General features: G+C 38.3%; 1 protein-coding gene across 1 annotated transcript; it reads right to left on the reverse strand.

Moving 5' to 3' along the window:
- Positions 1-1,115: 1,115 nt before the first annotated feature.
- On the reverse strand, positions 1,116-18,942 carry LOC146157163 (uncharacterized). The gene is made up of 21 exons (XM_083388104.1): positions 18,891-18,942; positions 18,275-18,406; positions 17,749-17,869; positions 15,953-16,133; positions 15,729-15,799; positions 15,127-15,235; positions 14,646-14,712; positions 14,056-14,153; positions 13,082-13,169; positions 12,692-12,827; positions 12,018-12,188; positions 10,860-10,992; positions 10,127-10,222; positions 9,294-9,371; positions 8,711-8,866; positions 7,342-7,526; positions 6,277-6,481; positions 5,212-5,470; positions 4,561-4,683; positions 4,064-4,076; positions 1,116-3,688 (listed from the first exon to the last, which is right to left on the reverse strand). Exons 1-21 carry the CDS (start codon positions 18,940-18,942, stop codon positions 1,183-1,185), a joined length of 4,980 nt encoding a protein of 1,659 aa, XP_083244230.1. The 3' UTR covers positions 1,116-1,182.
- Between the last annotated feature and the right edge of the window lie 1,886 nt (positions 18,943-20,828).

Below are 20,828 nucleotides of genomic sequence, written 5' to 3' on the forward strand. Positions count from 1 at the left end.
TAGTTTTAAATAAAGGACCACGTCTGGAAATGAACTTGCATCACTATTTTCAATCAATAAACATTAAGCAATATGATTGGGTTCGTAGCACTTCCATTGAAATGCCAATGGCTAATGTTGACTATTCGCTAACTGAGGAAGATGAACTTGCCAACATATCTAGCGGGACTCCGCAGCCATAAGACTGAAAATAGAACAACATCAACGGCATGAAACGCAGCTTGGAATAGACCAAAATATGACTAATACGGTACCTATAATATTTGTAATAACGTTTAAGTCGAAATAAGACGTAAATTCGTCGAATTAGCGCCTAAATTGCCAAAATAAGGCCTGTGGCCAGAATAAGGCCTTTAGCCTACCACCTTATGCCTAACCCAACACCCAACCCCTAACTTCATCACTAACTCTCCTAATGATTTCAACCCTAATCCAAATTCTAATTCTACCCGTACCTATCACTAAACAGAGGCAAACAATCCGGGCCTTTCAAAGTAGGGTGCCCAAAGGTCGACACCAAAACGGCCAATTCGAATAAGGTTTCCCCCAACCGTTCCATAACCTGTCCCTATAGGTTTGGGCGTTATTTTGGCCATTTAGGTCTTATTCCTTTAAATGACTTATTCCGACAGATTTAGGTTTTATTCAGACGATTTTAGAACTTATTTTGTCGTGGTTAATACTGCGTAACTTGGCTTTATTATGTCGTTGATTTTAGTGTTATGGTAAAATAGATTATTCTGATTTAGATGTTGTTGCTTTTTGGGTCTTGTTGTGTGTTTTTATACAGCTCTAACTAATATACTGCATGTTTTCATAATTTTCGATATTGAAGGCCCAAACTGACCAGCTATCATAAACGGAATACAGTTTTAGGGCTTTGACCGGACTATTTTAGGATGATCGTATAATAAAGGAATGTAATTCATCCAACGTTTCGCGCCTTCGGCAAATTTAATAATGGAACGCTACTTTTGCTCTTTTTGCTCGAGATTTAAATCAGCCTTTGTGGATTACCTGAAAGTGGTCCACGTAATCCTAAGGGATCCATGAAATCCAGCTTTATTTGCAATAAAGTGTAATTAGATGCACTTTGCAGCTTGTATTGTTGAAAGCGGAAAAATAAAAACAACTTAACAAATATAAATAATGAAACGAATGTTATGTGACGCTAAAATCGGTTTATTTCTTTTTGCCAAATAATTTTGGCAGTTTGAACTTCGGCTTTTTCGTTTTTTTATCTGGCTTATCTTTCGGTTCGTCTGGCTTATCCTCTGGTTCATCTGGCTTATCATCTGGTTCTTCAGGCTTATCCTCTGGTTCGTCAGGCTTGTCCTCTGGTTCATCGGGATTTTCCTCTGGTTCGTCAGGCTTATCCTCTGGTTCATCAGGATTATCATCTGGTTTATCCTCTGGTTCGTCAGGATTATCCTCTGGTTCGTCAGGCTCATTATCTGGTTTATCTGGTTTATCTGGTTTATCTGGTTTATCCTCTGGTTCGTCAGGCTTATCTTCTGGTTCGTCAGGCTTGTCCTCTGGTTCATCTGGTTCATCCTCTGGTTCGTCAGGCTTATCATCTGTTTCATCAGGATTATCATCTGGTTTATCCTCTGGTTCGTCAGGATTATCCTCTGGTTCGTCAGGCTTATCATCTGGCTCATCAGGATTTTCCTCTGGTTCGTCAGGCTTATCATCTGGTTCATCAGGCTTATCATCAGGTTCGTCAGGCTTATCCTGTGGTTCGTCAGGCTTATTATCTGGTTCATCTGGTTTATCATCTGGTTCGTCAGGCTTATCCTCTGGTTCATCAGGCTTATCCTCTGGTTCGTCAGGCTTATCATCTGCTTCATCTGGCTTATCATCAGGTTCGTCAGGCTTATCCTGTGGTTCGTCAGGCTTATTATCTGGTTCATCTGGTTTATCCTCTGGTTCGTCAGGCTTATCATCTGGTTCATCTGGCTTATCATCAGGTTCATCAGGCTTATCCTCTGGTTCATCGGGCTTATCCTCTGGTTCATCAGGATTTTCCTCTGGTTCGTCAGGCTTATCATCTGGTTTATCCTCTGGTTCGTCAGGCTTATCTTCTGGTTCGTCAGGCTTATCCTCTGGTTCATCAGGCTTATCCTCTGTTTCGTCAGGCTTATCATCTGGATCATCTGGTTTATCCTCTGGTTCGTCAGGCTTATCATCTGGTTCGTCTGGCTTATCTTCAGTTTCGTCAGGCTTATCCTCTGGTTCGTCGGGCTTATCCTCTGGTTCATCAGGATTTTCCTTTGGTTCGTCAGGCTTATCTTCTGGTTCATCTGGTTTATCCTCTGGTTCGTCGGGCTTGTCCTCTGGTTCGTCGGGCTTATTTTCTGGTTCAGCAGGATTTTCCTCTGGTTCGTCAGGCTTATCATCTGGTTCATCGGGATTTTCCTCTGGTTCGTGAGGCTTATCATCTGGTTCATCTGGTTTACCCTCTGGTTCGTCAGGCTTATCATCTGGTTCGTCGGGCTTATCCTCTGGTTCACCAGGATTTTCCTCTGGTTCGTCAGGCTTATCTTCTGGTTCATCTGGCTTATCCTCTGGTTTATCAGGATTTTCCTCTGGTTCGTCAGGCTTATCTTCTGGTTGGTTAGGATTATCCTCTGGTTCGTCAGGCTTATCCTCCGGCTCGTCAGGCTTATCCTCCGGCTCGTCAGGCCGATCGTCTGGTTTATCTGGATTATCATCTGGTTCGTCAGGCTTATCGTCTAGTTTGTTAGGATTATTCTCTGGTTCGTCAGGTTTATCCGCTGGTTCGTCTGGTTGATCTACTGATTCGTCCGGGGTATCTTCTGGTTCATCTGGCTTATCCTCTGGCTCATCAGGAATTTCCTCTGGTTCTTCAGGCTTATCCTCTGGTTTGTCAGGCTTATCGTCTGGTTCATCAGGATTGTCTTCTGGTTCGTCAGGCTTATCTTCTGGTTTTTCATGACTATCCTCTGGTTCGTCTGGTTTATCCCCTGATTTGTCAGGCTTATTTTCTGGTTTGCCTGGTTTATCGTCTGGTTTGTCTGGATTTGCTTCTTCTGGGATACTTTTCTTTTGTAAAGGATCTTCAATTTTGTCAACCGGTTTGTCTTCGCTCGGCTTTGTTTTCGATTTAGACTTGCGTGATTTCGGTTTCTTCTTTCTGTCGGATTTGTCCTTCTTGCTAGGCTTGTCTTTCGGGTTTCGCACAACCTCCACCTTAGGTGCAACCGGACGCTTCTGGGGGCGTGCCGAAGGCGCTTTAGGCTCTGGCGCACTTGGTGCAACAGCCTGCGGTGGTGGCTTAAAGTTGGGGTAAAGATTTGACTTCTTCTCCTGCGATCGCAGCAGATCGTTAAGATACTTTGCCAAGAGGAGCTGATGACGTGCCTCCTCTTCCTCGTTTCGTCGATCGTTTCCGGGATTAAAGGGAAGATCGTGCGTCGGTGGTCTCCCATTTACCGGATCCATATCATCCCTGGACCTTGATCTCTCTTCTCTTTTGTTTGGTCTAGTTGAGGGCCTCGAATAAGGGTCAACCGGGGCTGGCATCACCGATGGTAGGCTTTGCATCTGGGGCGGGGCCTGCTGGAGCACATGCTGATGTTGTCGTTCCCGGTCTCCGGGAAAGTAGTAGGGGTTCCTGGGTGCGTAACCCTCTTGACTGCTCTCGTAAGGGGCGCACGTCGAACAACTGTAATTAAATGGATATTTGTGAGTAAGCTTCGAAGGATAATAATTGCTGAAGGTGGAAGTTAAACGTTGAACTAATATCATAGCCCATACAGAGGTAGGTAGCATATTTTAATCTATTTGAAGCCCTTAAAGTGTGCTACCTACTTCTGTATTGGCTCTAATATTCTTTATATGTGAGTAAGCTGTCTTAAAATGCCGTTACCGGAAGCCTTTGCCTTTCATGTGGAGTCTATTGGGGTTTAAGGGCCAGCAAACGCATCCGTCTGTTGCGATTTAACTAGTATCAATTTGTATTTTTTAGCACTCGCCCGCCGAATGCAAATCCACCAGCACTCGCCCGCCGCCTATTCAACAATGTAACCAAGGCATATACCTACTGTACAACACTTTTTAAAAGACCTGTCATTTTGCTGCTACTAGATTAGCAACCTACTTCAGGTCTATTGATACCTGTCATCTTTATTATAGCAGATTGGTGTTTTAGGCAAGACCTATTTATCACTAACTTATTTGTGACAGTAAATATAGGCCTACTGTTAGTGCGAGGCATTATATACTAATGAGATGTTTTTTTGACAATTCATTTTTTTTCGACTTCTTATACAGAATAACCTTATCAGGAAATGAAACTTTGCCCCACATGACGCAAAAAGTTTCAAATAAGTTTGTTAATAAATAAGAAATAGCCGAAAGAGCATCCTGTTAGTTTGTTCGGACGGTTTCATTCGAATTAAACGACTACATTTCGAATTAACGAATCCCGTCAAGGCGATTATATATTCGTTTTAAACAAACGTTTGTTCCTGCAATTTACTTAATTTTTGGTCAATTTGAATTTTAGTTGTTTATTTGTTAGAGCTAACCTGACGCATGTGTCGCACTCGCTGTCATACGTCACAGTCGATTCCATGTCGGTTTCGCTGGGTGGCGGACGAGAGTTGCTCGACGCGAAAGCACTGGGAAGAGTGGAAGATTCAAGTTCCGGAATTTTCCCTGCCAAAATTAAATAAATACAGATTTGAATTGGTTTTCTTTACAGTAGCAACTATTTTACATTTTTAGGTATAGGACATGGCCTATACTAAACAGTGGCGAAAAGCAAGGAGTTCTCTTGCTGTTGCGCTTTTTTCGGTAAAACTAAAACTAAAAATATGATACTTAAAGAGTACTTGAAGCTTTAACTTTTTAGTTTTTGTATTGATTTACAAAAGCGCAATGGTATCTGTTTGTGTAATAACTTTATAATTTAACCGACTTGGCTGCTCTAGCTTTGACCTACGATTTACATTTTACATCAGGAAACTTGTCTGAAAAAATTTAGGGCGGTTAATTCAGAAAACTTGGTATAAAAGTAAGGGGCTTGGACGGCCAACGACTTAAACTGAAATCGTGTTGTTTGTTTAAATTGTTCATAACATTTAGCCAAATTTTTGTATAACCTGACTTATACTTACTTATAACTCTTTTGTTTAACCACAAATTGGAAACCCAAGCATGGTAAATCAAAAGCTTTGTACAAACCTGACTTTAGCAGCGACTCAAGCTTTGCCAGACCGTCACTGAGCCTGGCGATGTCGCCGGAAGTCAGCGCGTTCTTGATGGGAATGGAGGCGCTCTCGTAGCTCCTGTGCCGCTCCTGCTTCCCGGAAGATGGCAGAGTCTTCCTATCCTCCTGGCGCGTGGGACTCTTGCAACGCTGGAAGAGACACATCAGGCCGAAGCAGCTCTCCATCACCTTCAGAGCGAGACGAGAGAACGCGCTGACGAAGGAGATGGTGTCCTGGAACAAGAAAGTTGTATTTGCTATGTGAGTTGAGACTTTACAAAAGAAGCTTTCCCTGTAACACCTGTTAAAGCGATTTCCTGGAACCCCCTGGCAAAACTATTTCCTGGAACCCCTGAAAAAACGACTACCTGGAACAACTGAGGGAACAACTGTAACAAATGATTCCCTCGAGATGTTTCTAAAAAGAATGACTCCCTCGAATGGTTCTATGCAATGTTTTTAACAGGGTAAAAATACAGCATATACATCAATAAACTATGTTTTAAGGAACCATGGTGGAAAACTACTATTTGTTGACTGTAATTGACTCATTTAAAAATTATATTCATTTCGTTTAGACTACTTGTTTATACTGATGTAGTCAGAATTTCTCCAATTTATAATATTAAAAGCTTTACTTTTTCCCTACCAGAATGATCAGGAGGTAACCGAATTTAATCTTTATCGTGTTATTTTTGTAGTGTAGTTTATGAAAAAGGAAGAAAAATCTACCGCCAGCTGTAAGTGTTATGAAAGGAGTTTTCTTGAATGAAACTATCTTTATTACCATATCAGAAAAGTCGAGTTTTTTGACCAACTGTTTAAAATTGAAACAAAAAAAGGATTCTCTCTAAAACTGTTCAAAATAAATAAAGATTCGTTTTAAATCATTATAAATACAATCAAACAAAAATAATTTAATCGTATAATTCAGGTGGTAATGTTGAAATAAATAGCACTGTTTGAATTTCATCATACATCGTCAGACACTGTACGATTTATTTTCTATGTTAGAAAAAAGTTTTCAGGCCGCTACACACCTGCTGCTGCAACCCATTTAGATTTTTCTTCAGCTGAATCGAAATCTCGAGCAGCTGCTTTACAAGGAAGCAAAGGCGATCGCATAAGTCCTTGGCCTCTTTTCTTGTTGCTCTTGGCAGAACCGCTTGATCCTGGACCATTGATCTTGTGAGCTTGACTGTAAGGTTGTTCGCCGCTTGGGTTGCGAGAAGGATGTTGGTCGTCCTGCGATAAAAACAGAAACGTTTTGCAAAAGAGGTTTGCACCGAATTGGAAGCTACACATGTTTCTGCTTAAGTACGTGATTATTAAAGTGGGGCCTGAGCCTGGCATACATTTGGTCGGGCATAGGTGTTTCTGTAGCGACAGAGCAAACATATAGCACTTTTAGTGGGGCCTGGCACTTTTTTTTTTGAAAAGTATACCCTGGTTTAAAAAAGCTTAAGAATCACTAGTTAAATGACGTGCTCTTTAAGAAGGCTTGGTGATAAGCGAGTATTATCAATATTCATTGGCCAACTTCGGACTGTAAAAAACAACAATGTTGCGCCGAGAAGACAAGTGTCTCCTAATAAAACATCAATATAAGTTTAGCTGTTTGATGTATGCAACTTCATCGCTTGTTTAGACTAAAGTGATCTGTCGATATGAACCAAAAAGTATTTTAAAGGTAAACCTTAGTCCCGAATGGTGTGATTTTTATTGTTTTTATTGTGGATTTAAAAATTTTCAAGTTTCGTTGTTAAACGTGTAGTATAGGCTACAATATAATTTAGCCTTTGTCGTCTTGGTGCTTATGTAGCTGACAAAACTAGATTCAATTGTAGCATGTGTTTTTTCTTTTGTAATCGTTGAACGCCTTATCAAAAATAAACAAGAAAGTAAACTATATAAATCACGAAATAAACTTTGGTAGTAGGCTACATAACACGTTTTTGTCAAAAGTTTTGCCTTGAATTTTACTGTAGATAATCCAAATTAACTTTAAACCTAAACCACACTTGGGATTGCACTTATTTGGTACGCCTATCAATCCAAATTGGCCAGAAAATGGAAAGCCTACACAGACCAGTCTTCCCACTCACATCCTAGGCTCCAAGACGTCCCTCATTACGTGGTGTATCTGGCGCAGGAGACGGGTGGAGGGCAGGGCGTCGGACTCCTTGGCATTCATCGCCATGGCAACGTGCTGAGACGCCACTTCCATGATCTTCCGGATCTTGGCCACGTAGCGTTCCGCGTCGAAAGGTTCCAGTGACGAAAGAAGAGACTATATCAGACGCGTTAATCGGGATTAGTTGAACAGGTCACTTTACTAATGATGATAAACTGAATGAGTAAAATATGAAGATATCTCATCGTCCTTACTCCTTACACGTAAATGACGACAATGATTTAAAGGTAGCAAATATTCTTTAGACTTTCCTGTCTTAGTCGAAGTCAGTCATTCATAAGTTATAGTTATTTAAAGGAGAAATATATTTCGCAACCTATTAAGACTGATTTTGACTAAGACAGGAAAGTTTAAAGAATATTTTTCTAATGACTTTTGATTTTAGTGAACTGTATTGACTTAAGTGAATGAGTTGACCTAAGTCACTGTTTTCAAAAGACTTGACTTGATTTAAGTCGTTTTGGTACAATTACTTGGATTTAAACTATGTGTTTTTTCATTTTACATTTTAATATAATATTGAGCTATGTATCCAAAGTTTTGCACGTAAAACGACTAGATTGGAACATGTTAGTTTTGTTAGTTTTAAGTTAAAATATCTTGCTCATATTCGGACGAGTTATATAATTTTAACGGTTTTTCGTTTGTTTTATTATATCAATGACTTGGGATTTATCTTAGGCAACTCATGACTTCGACTTGAATTGTTATTTTTTAAAATGACTTGACATTTCAGTTGGTAATGTCTTTGATTTCATTGACTTGCATCAACAGAGACTTGACTTCATATTTAAATTGCTTATAGACTGGGACTGGCTATCTGTTAATTTTTACTTTTTATTTGTAAAGAAAACCAGATGATTCCATAAACTTGATGATATGCATATTTTGTATTGTAAGTTTTAAACCTTGATGTCTGATTTTGTGTGAAGCATTTGGCTTATCAAGCAATTAAAACCTTTAAAACTTTTATTTAAGTGAAACAAGATTTTGCTGTGGAAAAAAAAACATAAGATGTTAGCTTATTTTAATATATTATGTTTTAAATGGAGCAGAACGTAATTGTTGATTTAAATTAGCGAACTCATTTTTATATTCTGAAAACAACGCTATTTACCGAGTTGGTCAAAAAAATACCATTTTTATATTACACAAAAGTTTTGAGGTCTTCAGAGTATCCTTGCAATTAGACTTAAGTCGGCCGCCAGTTAGACATTGTGCTTTTTTAAGAACTCAAACAATCTTAGGCATAAGACTTTTTTAAACGACTAGGTGCTTACCCGGATCGTCAAGCTGCCCACTTTTCTTGTTGGAAGCGTTTTCGCCGCTCTCTGTTGCATTTGCTGCTTGGTATGCTGAGGGGGCAAGGTACGCGCCGGTTGCTGTTTGGGGGGCGGGGGAAGGTCGTAGAGGGCAATCGGCGTTTCGTAATTTGTCTACAAAAACGCGGTAGAAATTCGGTTAATTCAGTATTAGAAATGAGAGACTGAACGTTTTGGCATGTCGTTTCGGCAATACACTTGCTGTTTTATGTTTCCTAAAGCGAAATTAATGTTTGACAATTTTCTTGGAAAACAGAAAATTTAATAACATGTTGTAGTATTATATCCAGAAACTAATTTCTGTCATTACCAAAAATAATTTTTATATCATATAAAGCTAAGTAAACAACTGTGTCGCGTTTCGCGATTTTGTATAACATTTTGAAGATTGGATTGATTTTTTGAAAGATCTGTGATTCCCTTTTATCATTTTATCGTATTCATAACAATATTTACGAACAAACGCGCTAGGCAACATGGAAAAAATACATAGCTTCATATAAAACATAGTCATTAGGACAGCTTCTTATCCTTTAGTTACCTCATCGTCTTGAAAATCTCTTGCGTCCTTGAGAAGCCCTTCCAGTTCAGCCAACTTCAACTTCAAGTCTCGAACGACCTTATGAATAGGGCAATATATTAGTTTTTCAATTTTATAGACGCCTCGTCTTCAGCAAAACGTTTATAAACTGTTTTGCCTTTCACCATTGCGAAATTTACTTTTTCATTTATCCTTGTGAATGAAACAAAATCTACGTTATCCTTGTAAATAAACTGAACTCATTGTCTAAGAAGAACATTCAGAATTTGGACAATCATTTGGTATTTTATTCTTTTAAGTTAGGGTGTACATTTACAGTACATTAATTTGAAAAACAGTACGTTAAATGCAGTGTTGTAGCCTAATAACTTACTTCAATGACTTGGGTCACCTAAATTCAATAACTCGACTTGAGCACTTATAAATCACTGTTTTTTAAATGAAATGACTCCAGTCTTTTAGACCAAAGCTAAACAAACTTTCTTGGTGTATGATGCCTTACTGTTAATTTTTAGTTTAGTTGTTTTTTTATAACAATCGGACGAGATTACTTATTTGATTTGTTAACGTTTAGCTTTTCTGCCAATGACTTAACTTGGAGTTGACCTGGTTTATTATTGATTTAGAAGAACTGGGGACTTGACCTAGGCAACTTATTACTTGGAATGGGATTTCACTTGTTTCTATTGTACATACTTGATTTGGACAGTTATTTTACAAACAACTTGACTCGGACACAAGTCATTTTAAAACGACCAGTTTACAACACTGGTAAATTGCGACGACCGTGGCTGCACTGTAGTTGTTAATTAATCTGACAAGCATCTTCTCACCTTCGTCTGGTTGTGGAGATCATGGGTGTCCTCCTCTTTCCATCCGTTCAAAAGGGACTCCGGGGGGTCGGGAAAATCCGGATGCATTCGGGCATTCTGCGGACAATAGTGTATACTGTATAGCAGATACAAAGGAAATACAAGCCGCATTATAAGGTAGGCAATTATCTTTTGACCGGTAAAAGCGTTTAATTACGGATTAGTAGAAGATCACTTGTTGTTAGACTGGTGATATTTTTCATTAAAAAATGTGCTGTAAAGGGGTTTTCCTTGTTAAAAATGGCTTTGCGGTCGATGTATAAGGCGACTAAGCAACGTAAATTAACGTTTTTTTTAAAGTATTTTGTTTTTGTTAGTACGTTGATGTTCCCATATTATTCGATAACATTGACTTGCGTTATTTACAAGCGCTTCGCCATAAATCATTTCAGCATCAGTGTAAACATTTACGTGAGTAAAAATCCATTTAACACAAAATCAAACAAACAGTATATTAAATTAACAGGAAAAGAAGGCAGTATTTAGACCAGGTAACACCATTAGGTGTTTAAAAGGTATAAAGGTGCCTAGGTGGTGTCGTTATTAATCTCCGATTGAAGTTGAATCAAAACTCAACGTTTTAACTTTACTTGAAATTTTACTCCGTTTGTCGTATGACCGATTTTCCGATCGTTGTCAATCGCATCGTACTTAACTGTCGCAAATCGTTTACAAAATCGCTGATGTCACTTACGTAATTTAGTGATTTGCTTCGCATTGCATCGGTGGCAGTTAGGTTTCGGTTCAATAGATTGTGGTCGTTTTCACCGACTTGAGATACGCTGTCGGTTGGTTGGATCGACAGTGCGTCAACGTAGCCCGTCAAACTGGATAAAAAGTGGAGTTAAATGGAAGATGCTTACCAGTGTTGTAAACTAGGCATTTTGAAATGACCTGCGTCTCAATGAAGTCGTTTGTAAAATAACTTATGTTCAAGGCAAGTCTTTTGCAAATAATATCACTTCAGTCCCAGTCCAAATCATCAGTTGCCAACGTAAAACAAAACAATTTTAGAGCAAGTCAACTTCAAGCCATTAAAGTAACAATAAAACAGTAAACTAATATTATTGGTAAATCGGCCGATTATTTCAACCGAAAATATCAAAAACGCGATGATCAATAAGCAAATTGTTTTACGTTCCAAATTTGAAATAAATAACCCAATTTTAAAACGAAAACACTTAATTTTAGGAAACATAATTTAACAAAATGTCTTAAGTCGTAGTCAAGTTATTTGTCCAAAGCACTTTTTGGTCAAAAAGACCACATTGGGTTTGAAAGCTCAAAGAGTAAAAAAGGGAATTATTGGGTAGAATTCGGAAAACAATTTTAGTGGGACACGAAATGTTAAAATATTCGGAATTAAAATTTATAAAATTGCTTCTCCGATAAGACTTAGCAATATTACAAAACAATGCGTAAATAAATGACGTTAATGCGCCCTTCAAAATAAACGTTTTGCGTTTATTTTAATGTTAAAACGTTAAATAGACCGCCTTTTCAAGCTTTGCTGACTTGCGTGGTTCCACAAAACGCTTAACTGGCAGCGTAGAAATGTCTTTCAATTTTAAACTTATTTTGTATACCTTTTTGAATATGTTGCAGCTGCCTTTTCAAGCTCTTTTCGCCTTTCGAGAATACACGAAATATTTAAATAGCAGCTCATGTGTTACATCTTTGTTCTATGAATCTCTTAATATATTGCGACTGCCTTTTCAACATTTCTCGAGTTGCGCGATAACACCAGTATTTAAATAGCTGCGAATAAAACACTTTTAGACACTTTAAGGCATTCGTTGCACAACTTAATAAAAAAATGTGCGAATAGCCTTATTCCGACACTGAGACTTACTTGTTGTAGTATTCCTCGAGCTCGTTCTTCTGTGCCGAGAGGTGCTTCATCCACTCGCCAAGGATGCTCACGATCCCGGTCGCCTCCGAGTCCGCCTTGCTCGGATGCCGACCGTCCTGCTCCTCCTGATGGACGTGTTCGTCCTCGGAAGACGAAGAACTTTGGTCGGATCTGAAATCGTGGAGTTAATGAAGATCGTGAACAAATTAAACTGCGGATTTCGTTAAGGAAACAATATCTTCACGAAACGAAATTAAATGATAAGAAATTTTGCAGCTGTTTGTTTTCTGATGTATGTGTGTTAAGTATTCAACGAACCATAGTTATATGTAAAAATACGCCATCCATTTTTATGATTGCTGCGATTTGAGAAATTTACGTTTTAGAAAACACATATTGGTTCGTTTTGAAAGTAACGTGCAGATTTTTAATTCTGGGTTTATTTCGCCGAAAAAGATGCAAAAAGCTCCGCTAAATTACTCTTATTGTCGGTAAAATAGTGGCTCTGTTGTTCTTTACATAACTTCGTAAAACCATTAATCAATCGTGTACTTTTCGGTAAAAATCTTGAAGATAATTATGCAAGTCTTAGCCGAGTTCTAAATGGGGTGACCAATGAACGGCAACCGTTTAAACCAGTGATTTTTGGGGTGCATTTTCGGAGTTTGACCTACCCTGTAGTGCTTGCTGGTGACGGCTCGTCGACGCCCTCTTCTTCTTTTCCAGGTAAAGTTTGCGTACCGGTAGATGTCGCTGTGGACGTTGTTCTTTGCATTGCATTCGGAGCTTCGTGACTCATTGTTCTTCGATCTAGTAGAGCAAAGCATAATAAAAACTCAGAATGAACTACAAAACATTAAACTCCGTAATTTGACAAAACAAGCATAAATTAAATAAAAGAAAGAAAACATAGAAACAATAAATTAAAAACAATTAAAACCGACAAAAACATGATTTTAAACCAAAATGAAAAAACTCATATAAATTGAAGAAAATCGTTCCCTTTTTTAATTAGAAGTTTAAATTAGAAGTGGAGCAGATAATTACCGCATCGTCTCTCTTACTTGTATTTTGTTGCTGGTTTTCTTGAACTGGGATCGCGGGCAAACTTCTGAATTGATGCACTTCTTCGTTTATACCGGTGCTGCAATCCTTTAAAATAATAATAGCTTCTGAGTAACTATCGTCCCTAGCTTATTACAGAATAAATAATAGTATGCATTTCAGGCAAATAGGCACAAATTCCATGACAAGCAATTTAAAAGAATGGAACTAAATTAAAATTATTTTGTTCGTGGTTCAATTACGTTTAATAGGTATCTTCGACAATATCGGATCGGAGCAGACACCCGACGTCAAGTAATAATATCGCTACTTGTCCGATACTAGGCTGGTTATTGATGCGAGCATTTCAAGCATGTTTTTATAACTATAACTGAGCGTTTTCCACTTTAAAAATGTAACTATTTTTTAGAAATATCATAGCAACAATAAAGGTATCCAAGTGTCCTTACGGTAAAGTATATTATTTTCGTAAAATCCCGGAAAACATTAGATTTGCACGTGTTGATTTGATCCTCTATTTGGCCTTACTTAAGTCATATGGTACCGGTTATATATGATCGGCGCTTCTTTTTGCCTAAAAGAACGGGAATTGGTATCGGATTAGAAAACGAAGTATCGGCCATCTTGTGGCTTTAAACGAAAATCTATATACCGAAACGAGGATGATCTATATACAGGATTAGCATACCGACACCTTGTCTTATTTTAGATTTTCTTAGGCCTCACTATAATTTTTATTGCGCGTTTCTTGTATTTACGCGCATTTGGTGCATTTGGCGTAGAGACTAAGTGATTTTAGGATTATTTGGATTTGGATGCCCTCCAAAAAAACTGGATCACCCCCGAGTTTTGAGTAGCGTGCTTATTTATTACGCTTGGCAGATGGTAACCCTGTCTATATATTATAAGTTGATGATTATAGCAACGCAATCAATAAAACTATTGTGGTATTTCTCTCAAATCATACACTCACATCCATCGGGTCAGTGGGGGGCGGGGGAGGAGGTGCGCGTCGCGATGTATGCCTGTTCGTTCCCTCCTTATCCGATCGTAGGTTCTCGTACGTTTGCTCTGCAAAGCGCCAAACAATACAACATTGCGTTTCGGTTAAATCATACTGTCACAAATCCAATTGAAAGATAATGGCTGATGCTTGGCCATTACGTTTCAAATTTATCCGTTTAGTTTTATTTAAGTTTGTTCATAATCTTTTTTTAAGTGAGGCGTAGTTTTAACGCCCTATGTTGGACAGTGTGTTTTCCAGGGGTGGGAGTGGGTGCAAGATTGATCCAAACGTAAAAAGTCAATAGGCCTACTTGTTTCAAAACTAAACGGCTCCAAAACCATGTAAATGCCTAATTGAAGCTATTTTAAAATTTGATTTTACAGGCAGGCTATAGTCTTCAATGGGATTTGGCAAATGAAGTAATTGGCATAAATTCGACAAGCGATAGAGTCGTCTTATATGTTCGATGATCGTGGACGAACCGCAGATTTGGTAGACACTACTTGACTATTTCCTTCCGCCTGGGAAAATGGTTCGGAGTCTTTTTTAATACATACCCGGTGGTGGTGCTGGTGCTTTACGTTTCATCGTTCCTTCGGCGTTCTGTTGCAGGTTCACGTTCTTCTGCAATAAGAAACATTAAAAAGAAAAGCCGCAAAACAAATCTCATTAAAATAAAGCCTAAAGGCGTTTTACTTAGTGGAACTTGAATAAGAATCTTCGTAAATGGTCGTATTTGCCAATTCTAAATAATCAGGTGGCAATGTATAACGACAAAATGTATTGATATCTTCACAGGCTTTCGCACAATCGTGCTTCATCGAGTAGGCTACCTGTCACACTGACAACAAGTCCTAAAACAGAAGGTGTTTGCAGTATGGCATAAACCTTTATCTTATTATCAATGTGTTACATTGTATCACAGCCACATTACACGCTACTTTTTCGATAATTTATATGAGTTTGACATTAAACTTTGTTTATATGCAGGACGCGCTCAGCTCATTGCAATTCAAATCACTTAAGGGGTGTTCTTACCAAGGTATATCTGTTATCTGGTCGAACCATTGACTCCACCCTTGCGTTTAAGTCGTTCTGAATCCAAGCTGAAGAGTTATTTCGATTCTGTCCCGGAAGGTAAGAATTTCTGCGTGAGGAAAGATAAAAAAAGTGGACAATGTCATAGGGAAGAAGTCTCCCAAGTATTGCCAGTGGGCCAGATTCGACCCACTGGTTTAATTCTTCCTGCCCGCGGCATATTTTCCCAAATACGCTAAAATACGGTTAATAATTAAATACTTTATTGAGTAGAGTGTTTGCCGGGTGCAAAACTAAGCTAAATTTGTTGAATAAGTGTAAAACTTATTATAATTGTTGTTTCCCTACAGGTGCGCTTTGTTGTACAATCGTTTGTGTATGATTTGAATGCAATAAATTGGCAAATAGTTTTACAATGCTTTTTTTTCTTTTTATTTTACGGTAAACGCAAGTGAGTAGGCCGCAAACTATATTTGTATTTTTTGCAGTACGTAGGGTGCCGTAAGTCACAAGTGTAAGAAACACTGACCTACACGATACAGGAGTAGCCTACTCCATGTGGACACTGACTTTTTATAGCCTGCTTAGTTTTTTTTATTTACCTTCCGTTTCCATCTTCCACGAATGCTTCATTCGTCCATTCGGGCCGCTCGTCCCAAACTGAAATTTGCGGCTGAAACAAAAGAAGTTTTTTTTATAAGAATAATTGCCGTACATGTCACATACATGTGTCCCTTGGATTTGCTTGGTGATATGATATATACATTTTAAGTCGTGCAGGCATTGCAAAACGGAATATGACAATTAATGATCAAGTTTTGTAAACCTGCTGCTGGTAAGAGTTCATGGCGGATCTTTTCAGGAGCAGTCGATTCTTTTCCATCCTCCGCTTCTTCAGCTTCTTCTTGCAGCAGAAGAAGATCACCGTAATGGCGATGAACAGGGCGATCATGAAGACCACAATAAGTATGACGGCCCACATCGGAAATGTCGGGTCTCCGGAGTCACTGGAAATAAGCAATTTGAATTTAAAACAGTAGTAAAGTAAAACTATGTTTTCTAAACCTTAACTTCACTACCTTGCAGCTTCCTGTATGCAATCGTGTTGCATCTATTTTATCTTGGCCTGGTTTGACCACTGGAGTTTCGTTCTTGAGGCCACTGTATCTTGGGAACTGAAATTTTGCCATTCGGTTTGGTGGTTTTAATTTGGTGTGTGTCTGGTTTGATGTCTTATGAGAGACGTTCTATAGAGGATTTATTGACGTCATGTTGCTTTTGGTGTAATATTTTTGTGCGCGATTTTGCGATGTGTATAAACACTTCGCAAATATACTTCCACTAAGGGATGTTTAATGTAGTTTGTATTTTATTTCTATACAGATATGGCACACTTTGAGCACGGTCGTCCCGAGCATTATGTCATTCATAAGATTTGTTGTTTAAATTAAAGCGTGGAAGTTTTATTTTGACAATTGGGATGTTATATTTTTCGTTTATTTTTGTCTGCACCGAAAGCACAAAAATCCCCTCACCCAAACTGGTTGTTGAAAGAATTTTCTCAATTTTTTTTGCATTGAAAATTGTTTGTCGCCTCGTTGTATAGCGTGTAGCTCATACAAAGAAGATAACGTCAAATAGCCCAGACCAGTGCTTTTCAACTTGTGGGATGAAAAAAAATTAATGCGGATGACAAGCGTCGTGCGGATGAAAATGGTACATATTATTATATTTCAATATGTGTAATGCATTAAACAAATAAGCTGATGCTCCCTCCTATGCGTTACAGGTACAATAATATAGTCTCTCAGTGGTTCATTACGGCTTAAGCTATCTATTTCATATCGGTTAAGGCTTACGTTTTTAATACGGTACACAAAAACTTTCATTGTTATTTTACAAATAAGGAAAACGTAAGGCTGCAAACTTATTAAGCTTGTTTCGTGCGGATGAAAATTTTCCGAAATAAAAGTGCGTACGGTTCCTTTAAAGGTTGAAAAGCATTGGCCTAGACCAGGGGCGGGCAACATACAACCCGCGGGCCGGCCCGCGACGGGATTTTGGGCGGCCCGCAGATAGTTTCCGTCTTACATTAAAATGTGGCTCGCGGCAACAGTCTGCCACAATCCCCACTACTTGCTTTCCACGTCAAATAATAGTGACTGTTATAGTTATTCTTTGGTTATTTGTTTTCTTTGTGGGTAAAATTAGATTTAGAAGTTTCAATAGGCCAAGCTATTTTGCCAGTGAACTAAAAGTTGACAAGGAGTGTCGCAAATTTAAAGGATTAAATGCCCAGATACTTACTTTTTTACTAAATTCGGCAAAAATACAGTATGTTTGCTGTACAATGAAAGTGTTGCTGCGTTTAAAACAGTAGCCTACAACAAAATACGATATTTCTTGTATATGTGGATAAATACGCGATTAATGTATCGATTCAGGAATACGGCCCGCCAAGTACTTAATTTTACCATAACCGGCCCGCCGACTGGAAAAGTTGCCCGCCCCTGGCCTAGACAATATGGCTTTCCAGATGACGTAAGTCGAAACAATCCAGCAATATGCCCAAACTGCAATTTATTAATATTCAGGCTTACATTGTAAACAAACTATGCATACCTCTTGTTTCTATTGTTGTTGTTGTTGATGGGAACATAGGGGGCGGGGAGTCGAGGTGGGAAGGGTTGGGGGTTATTTGGTGGGTTGGGACGGGCGAACGGGGGTGGGGTGATGACCACCGCTGTAGAAAAAAAAACATGACTAAATAACGATATGCCTCTCATGTATCTCTGTGGGCAGGTAATCGACCAAAACATTGTTCGTAGTTGTTTTTTTGTTTTAGTTATACTTATCTATAGGAACAACTTGACTTTCAATGGCTTATTTAGCTTAGTTTTGAATTATTTGCTTTGCTGTATTAAAATGATTTTAGATTTTAGAAATTACTCCTTTTTAAAAAAATGCTACCGATCCTTTACACTATAAACTGTATTCTAAACACAAATATAACGTTTACAGTGAAACAAACACATTGAAACATTTTAAAATCTGACAAAAGGCCTCCATATATCTGCCTGAAAGTTAAGCACGATAATGTTGTTCAACATTTAATTTTCTAATGTGAGTGCGTAAGCCTAATCCCCACCATCGCTGCACGTCTGACACGACTTTTGGCACATCTCCCGATCTCTCGTCTTCAGTGAGGCGCACCTCATTCCAACCTCCTTCAGTGCAGCGTTGCAGAACGACCAGCCTCCCTTATCTACGCATGCCGACTCTGAAATAGGAAATTATATAGATTTTAAATCACAGCCGTTAAGTTTCCCGGCAAAGTCCGGCAGACTTTTACGATCGTACGCTATATACAGAGTGCGCCAAAAGTAGGCTTACAGTTATAAAAAGTAGGGTTTGGGTCTGAAAGTAGTTTTATTGTTTTGGGTTCTTCTCATACACCTTGTTCTTTTTTCTGTTCTTTTTTTTTATTTTCTATTTGATTTAATCATTTCATGGGGAATATATATTAATACAGACTTTTTGTTTACGAAGTGGAATTTTTCGTTGATAACAAGAAACGCAAACTCTATGCTTTTCCTAAAGTAGCGTTTCATACTTAAAATACATATATATATATATAAGTAATTTAAAAAACGTCACCTTAATGGATTAAGTTAATCAATGTATGACCTTATGTTTGAAATTCGCAATTTAATAAAGAGAACAGCTGATTAGATTTGTGACAACTAAGCATTCTACTAACTTACCTGCCAATCTCACCACGAGGACAGCCGATAATATTGCTTGCCAAACTTCCATGTCCACTCATTCGGCAACTATTTCCAAATTCTATAGTAGGCTATTAGGAATAAATATTCATTTACAAGGCCTAAAATGTAAAACTGTTTGAATTAAAAGTATTAAACCATTGCTTTTTCTTTTGCTTGAGCTGGTACACCAACGGTGGGAACTTTGGCGTAATTTTTATTTACAGACTAGTGTTTAATAAACGCAGTGGTTAAAGTAAACCTTAAAATTAATGCTGCTAAAACGGCTTTTTTAAGACATTTTTTGAAGTAATGCCGTGCCGGTAAAAAAATGTTCTTGTTTTAACCAACTGTTTATATTTTCACGAGGCGAACCCACCATCTCCATGAATGTATCTAAAAATCTCGGGTTTCTCGGGTTGAGTGTTTTAGATGTACCGTTATGACGTAACATTGTGACGTCATCTCTAAAATGTGTATGCATCCAATTACAAAATTGTTCATCGTTTCGCTACGAAAATTATTGCACTTTTGCTACTCTGAGAATCTTTTTTTAAACGGCACTCCCAGCTGTAAAATAACATTATACCTATTATGAGCACTACATGGCTAGCTTTAAAGCCTGATATTAAACTACGATTTACTGCTAACGAAAATCTGCCGCTAAAAAAATCTCACAGCTATCGAAAGGCCGTCAGTTGAACGTATTCCAATCTAAAATACTCCAGCAACCAATTGAGCAGCCGTTTAGTTTTTAGAGTTTCCAAAATGTCAACTGCGGCCAGGATCCGAGGACCAGTCAGACAAGACACGTTGTGTTGTGACCCGCAGGGCATACGCGAACAGTCTGCTACGTATAGCTGCCAAACTTCACGGCCACATTGAATATCAAAATGCCCGCTGTCAGCGAAAGAAGAGGCTCGTTAAAAGCGACGCAAAAACGTCGCAATTGAACTATTATGATAACGACGACTATAAACCAAATGTTTTTCGTATCCTCTGTTGCATTTTTTTATTCAGCTTTGAAGCGATATTGCTATCAAAGAAACCACTGTGATCACAAATCCCTAATCTAACATTTCGAAAAGGAGTAGCTAAATTTACTTTTCTTATGATAACCACGAAATGTCATATATATTTTTATATAGATTGCAGCTGGAAAATATAGACTTTTCTATGGCTGAAGCCCAAAAAAAGTGAATAACTTTTGAATGGTCTCACATAATTACCTATATTGGTTTGATCTAAAAGCCAGCCAAACAAACTGCCTCTCATTATCAAGCGATAGCAATATTACAAATACACTCTTATTTGGCGCACTTAGAAGATACTTACAAACTTTTGCGGCTAGTCAAACAAGTTTGAAGTCTATAACGCCATATTTCTTTGTCAACAAAAATACGAAAATAAGCTCATGACAAAAAAACAATGCATAAAGGTGCATAGATCTTCGTAACAGCAATACACTAACAAAACGCAGGCGATTTGATCATAAGAACAAACGCTAAATTCACATTTAGGAATATTCACAAGTAAAAGTAGATAAGTTTCTCAGCGAAACAACACAAAAATGCTTTTTTAAAGATGACGTCACAAAGTTACCTCACAACGGAGATTTTTGTCGGTGTAGTGCACAAAGATGCAACTAAAATCTTAGTTTAAATACATTCAAGAAGATGACGAGATAGCCTGGTAAAAAATAACACAGGCGCGTCTTTCGCCGTGCCGGCAGCAAATCTTTTACCGGGATGCCGTTGGGAGCATTCGCATAATTAAATTTGTTAAGGTGGTAATGGTAAACGTACAAAACACGCAACACTTCTTTGGTAGCAAAAACACAGAAACGGGGAAATTTTAAACAGCGTTGAGAGAATATTTTACTTGACCGTTTTTATGGTAAACTTTGATTAAAAAATGAAAGGTCTACTCCAAACCGGT

Source organism: Ascidiella aspersa, chromosome 4 (assembly GCF_963924565.1).
Source record: "Ascidiella aspersa chromosome 4, kaAscAspe10.2, whole genome shotgun sequence".
In the NCBI taxonomy this organism is placed as follows: Eukaryota; Metazoa; Chordata; class Ascidiacea; order Phlebobranchia; family Ascidiidae; genus Ascidiella; species Ascidiella aspersa.